Source organism: Manacus vitellinus, unplaced genomic scaffold, assembly GCF_001715985.3.
Source record: "Manacus vitellinus isolate BGI_N305 unplaced genomic scaffold, ASM171598v3 scaffold_2_pilon, whole genome shotgun sequence".
NCBI lineage: Eukaryota > Metazoa > Chordata > Aves > Passeriformes > Pipridae > Manacus > Manacus vitellinus.
In genome coordinates, this window is record NW_021940208.1 from 47,396,212 (window position 1) to 47,410,799 (window position 14,588).

The following is a 14,588-nucleotide window of genomic DNA, read 5'->3' on the forward strand; positions in this document are numbered from 1 at the left end:
CAGAACAACGTTAATAGATGTAAAGTTTAATAAATTGGTTCAGTAATTCAGTCAAGTAGTTCAGCACAACAGGAGAAAGAACCTGTCAAAATTATGAGACATTTTAAACCTGATACCACTAAAATCAAGTGATTGGTTTTGATGATGTGGAAGCTGTAACAGTAATCACTGCAAAACCTTGAACTATCCAGTCAAAATTGATCAAGCTCGCTGTATGGGGAGCATTAGGTCTCACACTTCATAAAGTCAGAATGGTTTTGGTTGGAAGGGACCTTAAAGATCATCTAGTTCCAAACCCCCTGCCAGGGGCAGGGATACCTTTCACTAGACCAGGTTGCTCAAAGCCCCATCTAACCTGGGGCTTTCACAAAGTATGTGAACAGATTACAGTACTTCTCAGGAGCTCTTCAGAATAGCTTTGCTCCCTCTAGCACAACAGCATGAAAAATCCACACCTTAAATAAAATTCCAATTTTTTCACAGAAGCAGCTGTTCCTACTCCATATTTATGCCACTTCACCATGTAATTTTTACACTTCCCACTGAACTTCAGATACATGGAGAGCCACTACTCCTCCTAATTTGTGGTTTGCGGTTGTTCATACTAGGAACTAATTTAAGTCTTTTATATGAAGCACTAAAACGTCAAAAATCCCAAAATTCTCATCAAAGAAATTTATTTTTAACTTTTAGCCATGTCAGTCTAAAGCTATAAATAAAACATTGTGGGAAAGAGGTGATAAATGAAAACACAAAATCCCTTTCTCAGTTCTAGGAAAAAGAATTAGATATTGCAGCTAAAGTACGTTTTTTGACTCTCGAGTTAAGAAAAAAGGTTTGGTGTCTGCAGAGCAAGTAAAATCACTACTAAGCTTGTGAGCTTTGGGTCCCACACCTGCTGCTTATTCTCTTTAAACCTCCTTTCTGTAGTGGCAGTCATTTGGATCCTCTTGATTTCAGATAGAAGTAGCAAGTAAGATGCTCCCGTAGACACAGAAAATAAAACTGTACAACTATTAGCGCAGACTATATCTTTCAAGAAATCTTCCCTTGGGAATTGACCATTCTTTTGTTTGTGTCCCTCCTCGTGCCTCCTCACAGATGGATGGAAGTGATCCGAAGTGCCACCAGCTCTGCCTCACGCACCCAAGCTCTGAGTCATAAAGAGCCTCATGCCTATTGATGGCTTAACAAGCCGCCGTGTTGATTGTCCAGCAGCTGCTGATTTTCTAGAGGACATTTGAAACTTTTCTCCCTCCATGTTTAGGAAAACTTGCGATTTGGTAAAAGAGGAGAATAAATATGGTTTTGCAGAAACTTTCACAATTCATCAGCAAAACTGTTTAAGTTCTCTGTATATTCAAACTAGCTTACCATCATCCCAGTGGCTGCAGTTCGTTTCATGTCTTGTATTTTGTCATTCTGTGCTGTTTTTAGCTTGTGCCAGTATTAAAATATTGTCCTTATTAGAGTGCCAAATGCCAAAAGACATTTTGTTGCCTCAAAGATTGCACCTAAAAAAACCCCAGATGACTGAAATCTGAAAACTTTCTCCTCTGAGGCAAACACTTATTTCTTCTCTTTTCTTAAAAATATATTATTTTTTTTTACCATGTTAATCTCTAGACTGCTGGATTTCTAAATGTAGATGGACTTTCACAGTATAGAATATAATTACGTATACAGCAAGCAGTCTAACAGGAATGAGATAACTTTCAGATTTCATGGTTTTTTTCCCAGTCTTTCTACATTTAATCAGCAAGGATTTACTAATTTTCTATCTTTAACAAAGAAACAGTTTACAGCTCATTCTCATTTCCCTTTGGGGTTACAAATCCATGTGGTATAAATAAAGTATAGGATTCTTATCTAACCATTTTCTTGGTGCGAGTTGACCAAGTTATCTGTTGGCTTTGAAAAGTGAATACTACTTGCAAGATGAAAAATTTTTAAAATAATCCAGTGCAATATTATTTGGGCTGTTAATGTACTGTGAATGGTATGTACAAGAAGAAATTAAAGGCTGTGGTGACATTCTGCTGTTTGTTTTAAGAACTTGAAAGAAAACCTGTATGCTACGAGAACCACAGCTATTTGTGATTCATTTGTAGAGCGTTTCGGTAACTAAATTGCTCTAAGCTGAAGGTACTACTGAAGCCTCAAGTTTTCATCCTGCTTGCTACACATCCCAACCTGACTTTCAGTTTCTTGTTGGAATTTCAGTCTCTCCCTCTCTCTCCTGGGGCTCAGTAGGCAGAGAGCAACTGCTACAGCCTGCAGCAGAACTACCCATTTCACATATCTGGCTGACAGCAGCTAGCACAGCATTTTGGATAAGCTGGTGGCCCACTCAGAAGGTTGGCAGCACTACGTCTACTAGTCTTAGATGCTTTTCCTTGTGTCTTAAGAAACACTTTGTCATGAGGGTGATGTAAAACTTCCGTTATTGGAAGTTTGATGTGCTGGTAACACATCTATCACCATTATGGGCCTTTGAGGAAACATGGTGCTAGGCAGAGGGGGCCTGAATGTTGATCTGGGAAATGAAGCAGGGGCAATTCTACCCCTACTTTTTCTTCATCTAGCTATTTGCTTTGTTAATGGCTTACCTGTGTGCAATGTATAAAACAACTTGTTACAGCTTTGCTCACAACAAAAGGGAATAAAATACCTCACAATACTATCGTATATATTCCTGTTTCGAGACAGTAAAGCTTTCTTTGTATTACCCGACTCCAAACAAAGCTACACACATACCTCCATCCAAGAAGAGGATGGACTCCTAACCCCTTAGGACAAGCAGCAGTCCCCATGGCCAAATCCAAGTGCATCCTAACAAAGGAAAAAACTAGTTCACTGTACTTCCTTCAGCTGCAGGTAACACCCTGGGCAGGTTATTTGTTGCAGTTGCTTTTTTCCTTAGCTATTGCCCCTGATTCTCACTACCAATGCAATAATCATACCTACCCTACAGCATCACCTCTGGCTATGATACGCTGAAGGACAAACTTAAAAAGTAGGCAGAAAAATCTGAAACCCTTTTTCCCAGTTGCAGGCCCCACTGCCTTGTCCATTCCAAACCTGTGCCCCTGCTCTGTAGTGCCAAAGTCAGTTCAATCACCTCAGTAATGTACAGGAACTACGGTGCTTCAGGACTGACCAGGAATGTGAACAACAATCTCTGTAATGAGGAAAAGAGGAAATAACATGGCACAGATAAACAATAACCCAAGCTGCAGCCTTATGGATCTGGAAAAACAAAGCTGAAGAAGCAAGAGCATGTGATGTTGCTATGAAGCAAAAGACTGCAGATGTGATCCCTCCAAAATTATTACTGAGCTGTAAAATAGTATCTGCAACACCTTGCAAGCCAGTCAGGGCCCTACATCTGCTCTTTAGAATTGGTATCTATAACAGTGAGAAGATTATTTTTTTAATGGAAACTATATTGAGAGCCATGCCCTTAATTCAGCCAAAATTGAATTTTAGTTTAGATCCCTGGGGCTTGTTGGATAATCCTCATTACTGCTATCTGCTGCAGAAGTTTATTCTGAGCTTTCAAAAGATATAAGGTAAATACCTTTTCTCACTATGTTTCATTTTCACACAAAAGTAAATTTGGAAAATAAGGTAAAGTTCAAGATACAGTGCTATTTATCATAACAGCAGAGACCAAGCTAGGCTGTTGATTCAACTGCAGAGTATCCACCTGATTCATCGTTTTCACCTTTTTGTATTTTTTCCCTATAGAAAAAAAGGTTAAAGTAAGATTTTTTTCCTTCCCTACCAGTGTGATTTTTTTACATCCTTTTTTTAAATGGAACCATGTGAACTGCTGTCAACTTTGTTAGCATTGTTTCAGTTCTTTATTCCCAAGGTTAACCCAAAACGGAAATCATGGTAAGAGAGTAAAATCAACTGTGACAGCTGTATCTTGCTATCAGACAAAGTCCATGTGTGTGAATAAAACTCAGTGTATAGAAAGCTGTAATATACAACCACTTATTTTTAACCCTGATTCACATCATATTGCTGCCTGTTTAGCCAAGCAGGGCCTGCAGACAGGCAGGGTCAGTGAGTGCTGGGTCAACAGCCGACTAAATGTGCCACTCTCAGCAGCAGGAAAACCTCAGACACATCACTCCATGAGATTTACTCTTGGTGTTGTTATTATTCACCATGAATAGGTGCCAGTTTCAAATAACAAACAAAAACAAAACAGAAACTTTACTGCCATTGGAGGTTGCACCACACACAATGGGATCAGGAAAGCCTGGACTCCTGTGGACTTTTTTTTCCACAAGACTACGCATCTCCACCATTTATCTGCTGTCTAATTTAACCTTCATTAAGATGTATTTATTAATATACCTCAAGCCTACCTATTTTCAGAAAATTTTAATTAAAAAATGTTGACACCTCAATGCCTTTGTAAATTCAGCTGAAAGCAGCCAAAAACAACAGACTGAAAGACAAGCTGGCAGGTAGAGGAAAACACGCTGTGATTGCAGAAATCTTGGTAAGTCTCTGACTAAAGAAAAGAGTAGGAAAATTTGTTTTAGAGAAAAAAATCAGGAGTAATAGCCTACCATTCCATCAGCCAAGAACAAAACAAAGAATCATGGCCTGAAAACCCCAACTTTGACCATTCTGTCTTTTTAGACAGGACCAATTACATCATCTTCTCCCTCAAAAGCAAGCTCAATTATGTACATCCAGGCAACTCCAGTTGTTTAGAGCACATGGACATCCTCTCTGCCCTAGGGGCACAGAAAAGTTGGTGGGAGGAAAAGGAATAATTTGCCATGTGCCACACATCCAGTTTTTAGGAGTTGAAAATAGTAATGAAGTATAATTACAGGTGTGCAGCTCTTTGTCATCAGTTACCAGTTAAACCCTGGGGGGTTGCAATTTGATGTGAGCACTTCATTGGTTTCACTTGGCTGGCAGGATGGGGACTACAAAGGGGGTTTTAAAGCGTTGCCATCTGTAAATGGTACAAATTCTGAGATGATTACCACTGAAAACTGAACACCAACTTATAAATTTTCTGCTTACCATTACTGACACAAGGGCAATAACTGCACTAGAAAACCTCAAGAGCACCCCCTCTTGGGAAGGGATCCCGAATCTTATTTTACTGACCACTCAGGTGTCAACATTTCATTAAACTTTTCCTTCTTTATTTCTAGGTCATGTAGTTTATGAGGAGGTTTATTATGTTGGTGTAGAGTGACAGAAGTAAAATTTAAATACACTTCTATAAACAGGCAGCAGCATTACAGAAAACAAGATATACACTTTCATTGCCCTCTGTAATCATGTTTTAATGGTGGCAGGAAACCATTACATGTAATTTGTCTATGGCATGTGCTCAGTGCAGTTACTAGCACATATGCAAAACACAGTTAAAAACAACAAGCAGGTTTGTGCTAATATCATAAGCTCCTCCCCAGCAGCTTACAAAAACGATTAGTGATTGCCCTGATCCTTGATTTACACCTGTGCTTATCAGCACTCCAGATAATATTCCAACGGTGACATTTTCTGAGGGCAAAAATGCATGTCCTTCAAAGTAAGGTTAATGTAAAACTACTACAAACCACGTTGTTTAAAAACTAATACGGAACGTCACATAAAGTACTGAGAGCTGAACGAGAAATTGCACAAGTACATTAAAAGCACATTAAAAGGCAGAAGAAGGGGTGACGGTGGCTACAGTAGGATGTGAACTCGCACCGTGCCAGCTGCTTTTCAGTGAAGTGCCAATGCCCCCAGCCCTACCTTTCCCCTCCACCTGCCCCTCCTGCACAGCAGGGGCAAAAACACCCCACAGTCTGTTCCGTAATAATTGGTTCATCTGTCTGTACCCACACAGGCACACACAGAATGTTTGGAGCTGCAGAGGGACCGTGGCACCTGGAGAAGGAACTGCTTCATTATTACACCAAAAGCATTCTGTGCACTAGTGATCATACCGTCATCCCTCAGTAAACTGGCCATCAACTACAAAGTGCAACTGCAAGGAAAATAAGGTTAAAAAAATAGATGACACATCTGATACTTACAAAAAAGCAAGCCTTCAGTTCAAATAACTGATTTTATTGTTTTTAAACAGTGAGTTTATTTACTGCCTAATCATTAAATCCCTGACAAATAAGCAGTTCTACTAATTTAAATGTTTGCATAAATAGAGATAGCTTGTCATTTAGTATAGTCAAGACTGCGTGAAATACTACCTGCACAGAAAAATCATCAGTGCAACATTGTAACACAGACATGTTTTTAGGATGAAACAACCTCTCAAAAATATCAATATACTTCTTTTTCTCTGAGAAACCGAGGCGGTGCTTCTTTCAAATGAAGCTTCTTTTCTGTTACTAATATAGACCTGATTTTTAAAGCACCAATACTTTTCAATAGCAATTGATTGTACTTCTACATTCAAGATACAGCACATTTGTTTTTTCAGTGAATCTCAGTTTAAGATAGTCTATATTTAAATAATCTATATATTACATATAAAAATACACATCTCTACCATAAATGAGGTCTTGTCTTCTTCTAAATGCCCAAGTCTTTTGGCCAGCTGCCCTCACTGCAGGTCTTACTCATCTTAAGCTCCAACACATTCATCAAGCAAATTCTGCCACCATCTACTCAGAGAAGTATTTCCTCAACATACAGTCCTGGAACACAACTAAAATATAACTCAAAACATCTATGTATAACTTTTCAAATGAGTGTTCAAAAAGCGTACCTTAGAATTTGCTGATTGAGAAATTCTTAACCCTTAACAATCAAGCCAGAACCATAAATTTAACTTCCTCACTATGTCTCAGAGTTCTGTCCATCTCCAAGTAAGCTTGCTTAATTTAATTTCCAGTCCTTACATTAACAGATGACTAGGGAATAGCTTATGTTGATCAATTTGTATTTCCAGTGCAAACACACCTGTTGATTTCCATGTGCTGTGACGGCACACAGATCTACTGAAGGGCTGAATGTTCTAATATTGAGACATCAACAGGTGAATTTCCCACTGTGCCATATTCAGATGCACATTTCACAATAGCAGTGCTAAATTTGTTTCCTCAAAGGTGAGCCTATCCTTAACACTTAAGAGCACACAAACCAACATAATTAAAGATATTAAACAAAGAGGAGTTATAAAACATAGCTCAAATTTATGCACTGTTCAATTTACCTTAAATTCCCTTAGTCATAAAGGAAAGCCATTAGCTCATTAGCTGGCAAACGTGCTGTGTCCAAGAGCGTGGCCAAAAGATGAACACACATTCACCCATTTCTTTCAACTTGTTTCAACCTGGGCAGAAGCTTCCTAGCTCTGTTTGCAAGACAGTGTCCTCTTACTGTTAAATTCTTAAATTAATAAATTAAGGCTATTAATATGCATAGACTAAGGGCTACCATGGAGATATGAAGTCCTGCAAAGAGACCTCACCAGCTTCCAGAATGTTTAGCAAACCTGAGCCTTTTTGTATCAAGGCAGATAGATATGCCAATACTTTTAAATGTTAATCCTTCTGTTCCAAAGCTCCTATCTATATTAAGAAAAAAAAAAAAGGAAGGAAAAAGAAAATGAATTAAAGATGTAAGTTGCCTCACTGTCCTCACTGTCATGCAAAGCATAAAATTGTCAAATTCTTCATTAAAAAGAAGGCAAAAATGCTCTCTTAGCTACTGGAATAAGAAGCACCTGAATATAGTCTTGTTGAAAGAAACCAAGGTAAACCTCACAGTAATACTGTGGGGGAAAAAAAATAAAAATAGCAGCTACCTAATCAACTGTTCATGTAACTAATGAACTAATGTTACTGTCTCCAAGATCTACAAAGCCTGATGTCAGCTATCTAAAAGCCTTTACAGGAATAGTGGAAATTTCAAAATTCAGAATTTTCGAGAAGTAACTTTTCTCTGGGTAGGCAAGCTAGTACAAGGACTAGCATATAACACTTGGGCTCAGTTTTGCAGCCTTTGTGTCCAATGTCTGTCAGTTTTGGTAAAGAGATGCACAGATCGAGGCAGCGAGACTGAATATTGCATCTGTGGATAATTTTTCTTCTATGCTGCAAAACATTAATTTTAATGATAAAAATGGACATGATGAAGAAATACTTGCCACTGCCTCAGAGCCAACACCTTAATGAGATATTTCAGAACAGATGACGGGAATAAAGATTTATTTGTGCGAGCATTCAAACATGTTCAGGTGAAAAAAAGATTGTATCTGAATTTCACAAGCTTCACAAATATCTGCTACTAAAATTGAACAATAGATAGGGTTCAGAATTTGCATTGGCACAATTTAAAACCGAAAATATGAAAGAGCTCATTCGTTAGGAAAACAAATAATTTAAATTTAAAGCTTCAAGAGGCAAGGTGTATGAAATTTAAAACAACCATTATTAGAAAGCCAAGCTCAGAATATAGATAAAACGGATGAAATACTGGAGAAACAGAATAAAATTATGTCTGTACTGAGGTACGAATAGAAGATTCCATAGTACAGGATTAACTCTTTCAATGGCAAATACTTCACATACAAAAATCAAACCAAGATTCACTTATCACATAATTCAAACTTTACATGTAATAAAGGCAAGGCAATACTCAGTTATAGCCTGTCAAATATTTACCCCACTAACATTATCTACAAAAGCACTTTACCATTTTGTACACAGTGATTCCTTATGCACGTTGAAAGGCTTTCCGTTAAAAAAGACATTATATACATATCTGTACACAATTCCAACAACCATGCTCCATCTCCCAATGGAATTCTTAAAGCAAGATACCTGAGGTTTCTCAATATCTTCAATTTCTCTATCACAAACCTAGATATACATTTCAGATTTTACAAAAGGACACCTCCCTGGAATATGTGCATTATCATTTAAAAAAATTATAGCTTTAAGGAGCTGAAAAAGACTGCCTCCATCAAAAATACTTGATTTTCACTCTTGCACATTTAGGAATGTCCTTCCACCAAAGGACTTTCCAGAGACTGAAAGGCAGAACAACATTAGAGTGCGTGCCTTCAATGCAGACACTGTGGGATCTCTGTTGTCTTAGAAAAGTCAGGAAGAGTATGTCAGTAGGATGAAGAACTTCCTCCAGCTAGTGAATATCTGAAAAGGAAAATAAATAGTTATTGTTGTGACCTTCAGAAAGGCATTCTACAACAAGCAGCAATGACAAGTTATTCCATTTTAGGCTGCTGAAGTTCCAGCCTTTTTCCTTGCATAAGGACACTGACCACTGCTACCACACTTTAAAGAAAGAGCCATAGAGGTGAACAACATGTGAAATACATCCTGTTAGAGTATCACTGCTTTCCTAACAAACAGCAGCAACCTGTGTTTAAGTGTGTTATTGAGCAGTATATAATGATGTAAGAACTCTGTACAGTGGGGCAACATTCAGTGATTCAGACTTTCCTACTTTGCAAGTTTACATCATAATCTTTTCAAACTATTACTTGGACAGGAAACCTGAATTTCTTGATCTAAGCAGATTCTTAAGTCATTCAAGGAAAGAAGCACACATTTTAATCACATTAAAATTTCAGTAAACTTTTTCAAACATCCAAGAACAAAACTGGAGGGAGAAGGTAACTGGATTCACACAAATTACTGGGCAGCCTGAGGGTCCCGATTAATTCATTCAGACAAATTTGCAAAATCCAGATCTAACTAATCATAAGGGGAATGAAAATGTTATTAAGAAATGTTGTTGAAAACCTATTTTCAGGAATTAGCCAGCAAACTGAGAGGCTATTAAAGTGGATAAAATGAACGACTTGATGTAACACAGTGTAATCCTGTAGCATTCAAACAAGAAGGAACTATCTTTTCAGAATTTGACTAGCTCCAAAAATAGCTTTATCCACAAGGGAAACCTACTAAGCTATGGAATCGTTCAAACTCATTTTTAGTAGGGTATCATGCCACTCATTTCTTTCGCTCCCTTGCTGGAAGGGGTGCTAGTCACGATCCCAATACTAGCTGAATATCACCCCTGAAAAGAAGAGACAGTTCACCCAGATGTGACCCATCAACAACTATTCTCTATGAATAATTCTTTATCTCCTTCAAAAAGAATGAAGTGCCTGCCTCCACTGTTCTAAGACATTACAAACAAGAAAAACAGTAACAGTCCAAGGAAGCATAACAGAAGGAAAACAAAATGCTAAATAGGTATATAAAGGGTTCTGACATCTTTCTCTTAGGACAAAGATAATGACTGTTGCTGTCAGGACAGGAACAAGTAAGATCATCCCCAGCATCCCCAAAAGTGCCCATGTCTGGGCACTGTCTCCAAATGGTCATTTTCAGCTTCAATTGCAGCATCAAGTCTTTGAGGTTCCTGGTTCCAGGAAGGTCCTGTACCAGACTGATAGAAATATGACACTGAAATATTGAGCTGATGAAAGACTGAATTCAATTTTGAAAGCCCTGATGGAAACAAACTGAGATGGAAGCTCAACTCTTTTAAGTCTGCCAGGATCAACTGAGATAGGACAGGACATCTGCCATTAGGGGTAACTTCAGCACTAGAGATGCTGATTGGGCTTCAAGCAACAAACACGATTGCTTTGCAGATTTCTTGGCATTTTTTTTACTGAATGAAAAAATGTCAGCCTGGTAACCCTCTGCTTTAACTTCAGAGGTGGTATCAAGGTCTGGTTATAGACAGTGTAAAGGAGACAGCTGCTCAGGATGATCTTTTTCAACACAGTAGTCCATGATTAATCATTGCAATGAGTTTTTTCTAGTACCAAGCAATCCAACCTGGATGGTGTAAGATTCACGACAGTTATGGGCTCCTGGATTCAAGGCTGCATTTAAAGCCTCTTCAGGGAGCAATTCTGAAATTTATACCCATCATATACCCATATTTAAAAGAACAGAAAATTGAGTGTTTGGTAAGAATATATTCCTAACTGAGGCAGACAGAAAATCTCATATGAAATTTGGCCTTCTGAAGTAAGACCAAATGTTGGTTTTGGAGGTGTCACCAAAAGCCCATACATACTGTCTCTAATGAATGAACAAGAAACCACTGACTCTGTGACTGAAAGAAAAACAGACCAACTGAACAGTCAATTTATTCAAGTGCGTAAAAGAAACTAAGAGTGACACAGAGCACTCTCTGCAACATACACCCAAACACTAAGAAAGCCTGTGTGTCCCTTATGTGAACTGCAAAGGGAAAAGGCTGTCCAGTCTCATTTGACATACAATATGCCCACCAACAATGTGCATATGTGCTATCACCTGAAGCTAGAAATTAGAACTACTGATATGATTCGATTTTTTTCTAGTAATCAAAGGTAATTGCATAAACTGCAAGCACAAGTGGTTTCCTTCTCTATTAGAAATAGAATTAATTCTTCCAGTCTCACAGAAGTCAAATATTTGTAGAATCAAACCCACAGTGAAATAGTTTCATTACCTCTGAAGCCTCTGCACAAGGTGTGACACCATGTTATCTGCAATGCCTGGACAAGCCTCTTCAGCTAAATAAATAGCCTTTCTCAGTTCTTCTATGGAATCTGTGTTACCACCACACACTTCACTCTTTTCTTTCAACTGGAAGAAAACCAGGAAGAAATATATTAATAAGATATTCACACACTGCAGGAATTTTATCAACTTTTTAACATAATCACATCTTCATATATTTGTCTTTCCCTTCATACATTCTTTTTTAGATTTGTTTTTAAGTATTTGGGAAAAATATAAAATATAAAATTCAGAGAGGGAACAAAATACAGTTTTCAACACTGAAATTCAAAAGAAGTTCTTGCTGATCTGGTCCACAGCCATATCTTGGAACTTAAATTTTGTAATAGATGAATATATAAAGCAGTGTCAAAAATAAAATTCTGTAATCCAAACACTTACACACCTTTTTCATGTTCACTGCTTTAGTTAGTATGGTTGATGTTACTACCATCCATATGAATTACTGTTAGAAGTAAACACAGATCTCAAAAGCAGACACACATGAAAGCAAAGGACAGAGCTAAAACTTAACACATCAAGTTCAAAATGGGTTGTAGCAACCTTACGTGTCATTCATTATATTTTTCATTTTTTTAAGAGACATAAATCTTGCAATTGTTAAGGTTTAAAGCAATAACTTACCTCTGCAAATAAAGGGGATATAACCGTAGACAGACACTGGGATAGGGGCCTCTTTGGGATATCCTTTTCCTTTAAAGAAAACAAAATTCTGACCAACTTATTTTTCTGGAAAAAAAGCATCCTCATTGTATTCTAATTAAAGACAAACATGCTACCCTTTATGAAAAATCTGTTTCAATATATGTATATATATACAAAAGGCTGAATTCAAATTTGAGGCTGTACCTCCTCAAAGACATGCAAGCTCAAAATCAGAAGGGGAAGAAAACCCACAATCCTACTTAGTATGTACTAACTCACAGACATGCTGATATTTACTAGGTTCCTCCCATATGATACAATATTATTATTCTATTTGTCCAGGCACATTCTATTCTTTGCTACATTGTAGTCATTTTCCCTAAAAGACCAAAATGTCTTCCCCAAAACTAGTTTTCATTTACCATACAGAAGGAAGATTTTAAAAATACAATATTGCCTGGTCTTCCTCCAGTGGTAATATTTCACAAACTAGAGAAATATTAAGGTACGTATTTTGTCAACTACAGAGAAAGGGCACATTTACAGAATACCCAAACTTCAAGACTTACTCAAAATGTTTTGGGAAAGGCAAGTGTAGCACATACATTTTTAGCAAAAGTTTTGAAAGTTTCAAGATTTAAATGCTTTTATAGACATAAAATAAAAATCACCTCACTAAATTATTAAAGTAAGAATTATCTCCTTGTTTTATGAAGTCAATACTTTGAGCACCTTGTTTCTTTGCAACTCCAAAGGCTGGGCTGCTCCATTCTCTAGATTCTTGGGGTCTTTTTCTCTTATTGTAAAGATCCACTCCTCTGAATCACTCCCACCTGAAGCCTGACCATCTGCTTCACTTCAAGGGAAGGGAAAAAAAGAAATATATAGATTTTATTACCTACACCTTACCTATTGATGTTCATTCAATATACACGCTCAACATAAAAACTACAGTCAAGACCAAGATCAGATTCTATTGTGCAGGTCACTAAGTATAAAGACAAGTATGAAAAGTAATGTAGTTTATCTTTTAGGTAAATTAAAAAAAAATTAAACAAAGATACTTCATTAAATGTAAGGAAGCGAGGCTGTAAATTTCCCAAGTTTCATTAACAAATAACATTAAGTGTTCCATTGCTATCTGAAAACTGGCTTTAGCAGAGTACCTCAAATCATTAGGGAAGAGGGGGGAGAGGAGTGCAGGGATTAGAATTAGAAAACTAATTCACTTTTTTTGCTTAGAAAAATAGCTAAGACACTAGCTTGGAACACCTTTGTGGAAGACCATTCATCCCCAGTCCATTAGCAAGGCAAATTTTCCATTTAAAAGAAATTGGCTTAAAAATACAGATACAGAGTGGCTTTAATAAACTACATTATCATCAATCAATCTTTTGCCTCACTGTTTGTGGATGGCACAGGAATTTTTTCTATAACTCCTGCTAAGTTAAAAGAACAAAAATATTTATGCTAACACTAATCAATCACTATGACACATTTCTCATCTCACTATTATAAATATCCTAAGTTCATTTCTTTCTGATTTGTGAATTAAGCATGATCTGCAAGAAAACCACTGACTGAAAGGGCATTTGGTGGCCATTGTATAAGAAGTATTTAGTGCAGCCTACCAAGTCAAAAACCACGCGACCAGTGTAAGAAAATTCTTCAAGATTTCTGCTTAAAGTCATATAGAACATCTGTCTGTCACTGAAAGAGGTGGGTCTACCTTCCTTATATACATGAGCTCTAGCAACTTGATCCAACAGAAGAAATATTTATTGATTTGAAAAATTAGTATTCCAGCATGCCAAATCAACTCACCCTTTTATCACATCTAATGCAAGGAGTGCTGTGAAAGCAGAGGAGGGCTTAGACAGAATGATAAATTGTCTCACAAGCCCTCAATAACAATTCTAGATCCACTACTCTCCTATACTGGGCTATCAAAGTTGGTCTGATATTCCACAGGAACAATGAACTGTAATCTCAAAGTTCTGTTAATAACTGATCTAAAAACAGTTTTAGGACTAGTAACTAAGCTTCCAAATTAGCCTTGGTTTGGGGCTCAAACTGTGGTCACTGGAAGGCATGAAGCCATTATTAATGTAAACAAATATAAAGCTGTAATGTCACCCAAGAAAAGAACAGCCTGATGCTTGCCATTAGCATGTAGCCTGGAATTTCAGAGAATAGTCATGTTTTCTTTATTATGAGCAATTTAATGCATTTGTGAATAAATTGTGGCAGCCTCTTCACTTGATTTTCATTTGGACAGTGCTACTTGGCTTTGCAGTGTGAAATCTTCTGCTTGCACAACAGCTGGCCTTATGTCTAGGAAGAACCCTAGACCTCATATAAAAGAGAAGGTAGTACAGAATATAGGCCAGAAGA

The 14,588-nt window shown here is 37.4% G+C and overlaps 2 protein-coding genes across 3 annotated transcripts in view; one reads left to right on the plus strand and one right to left on the minus strand.

The window, feature by feature from the left end:
• FARP1 (FERM, ARH/RhoGEF and pleckstrin domain protein 1) overlaps window positions 1–2,089 on the plus strand; it is a 181,221-nt gene extending 179,132 nt beyond the window's left edge. For both annotated transcript variants that reach the window (XM_018071128.1, XM_018071129.1), the window contains exon 27: window positions 1,102–2,089. In XM_018071128.1, coding sequence (XP_017926617.1) covers window positions 1,102–1,183 — 82 coding nt within the window. In that variant the 3' untranslated portion in view covers window positions 1,184–2,089. The remainder of the gene's footprint in view (window positions 1–1,101) is intronic.
• A 3,746-nt stretch (window positions 2,090–5,835) lies between these two features.
• The window catches only part of STK24 (serine/threonine kinase 24), a 54,520-nt gene continuing 45,767 nt past the window's right edge, over window positions 5,836–14,588 (minus strand). Inside the window, exons 8-11 of the mRNA XM_008931425.4 lie at window positions 12,927–13,050; window positions 12,174–12,242; window positions 11,479–11,615; window positions 5,836–9,152 (exon numbers count right to left, since the gene is read on the minus strand). Of these exons, the coding sequence (XP_008929673.1) occupies window positions 9,116–9,152; window positions 11,479–11,615; window positions 12,174–12,242; window positions 12,927–13,050 (367 nt within the window). The 3' untranslated portion in view covers window positions 5,836–9,115. The remainder of the gene's footprint in view (window positions 9,153–11,478; window positions 11,616–12,173; window positions 12,243–12,926; window positions 13,051–14,588) is intronic.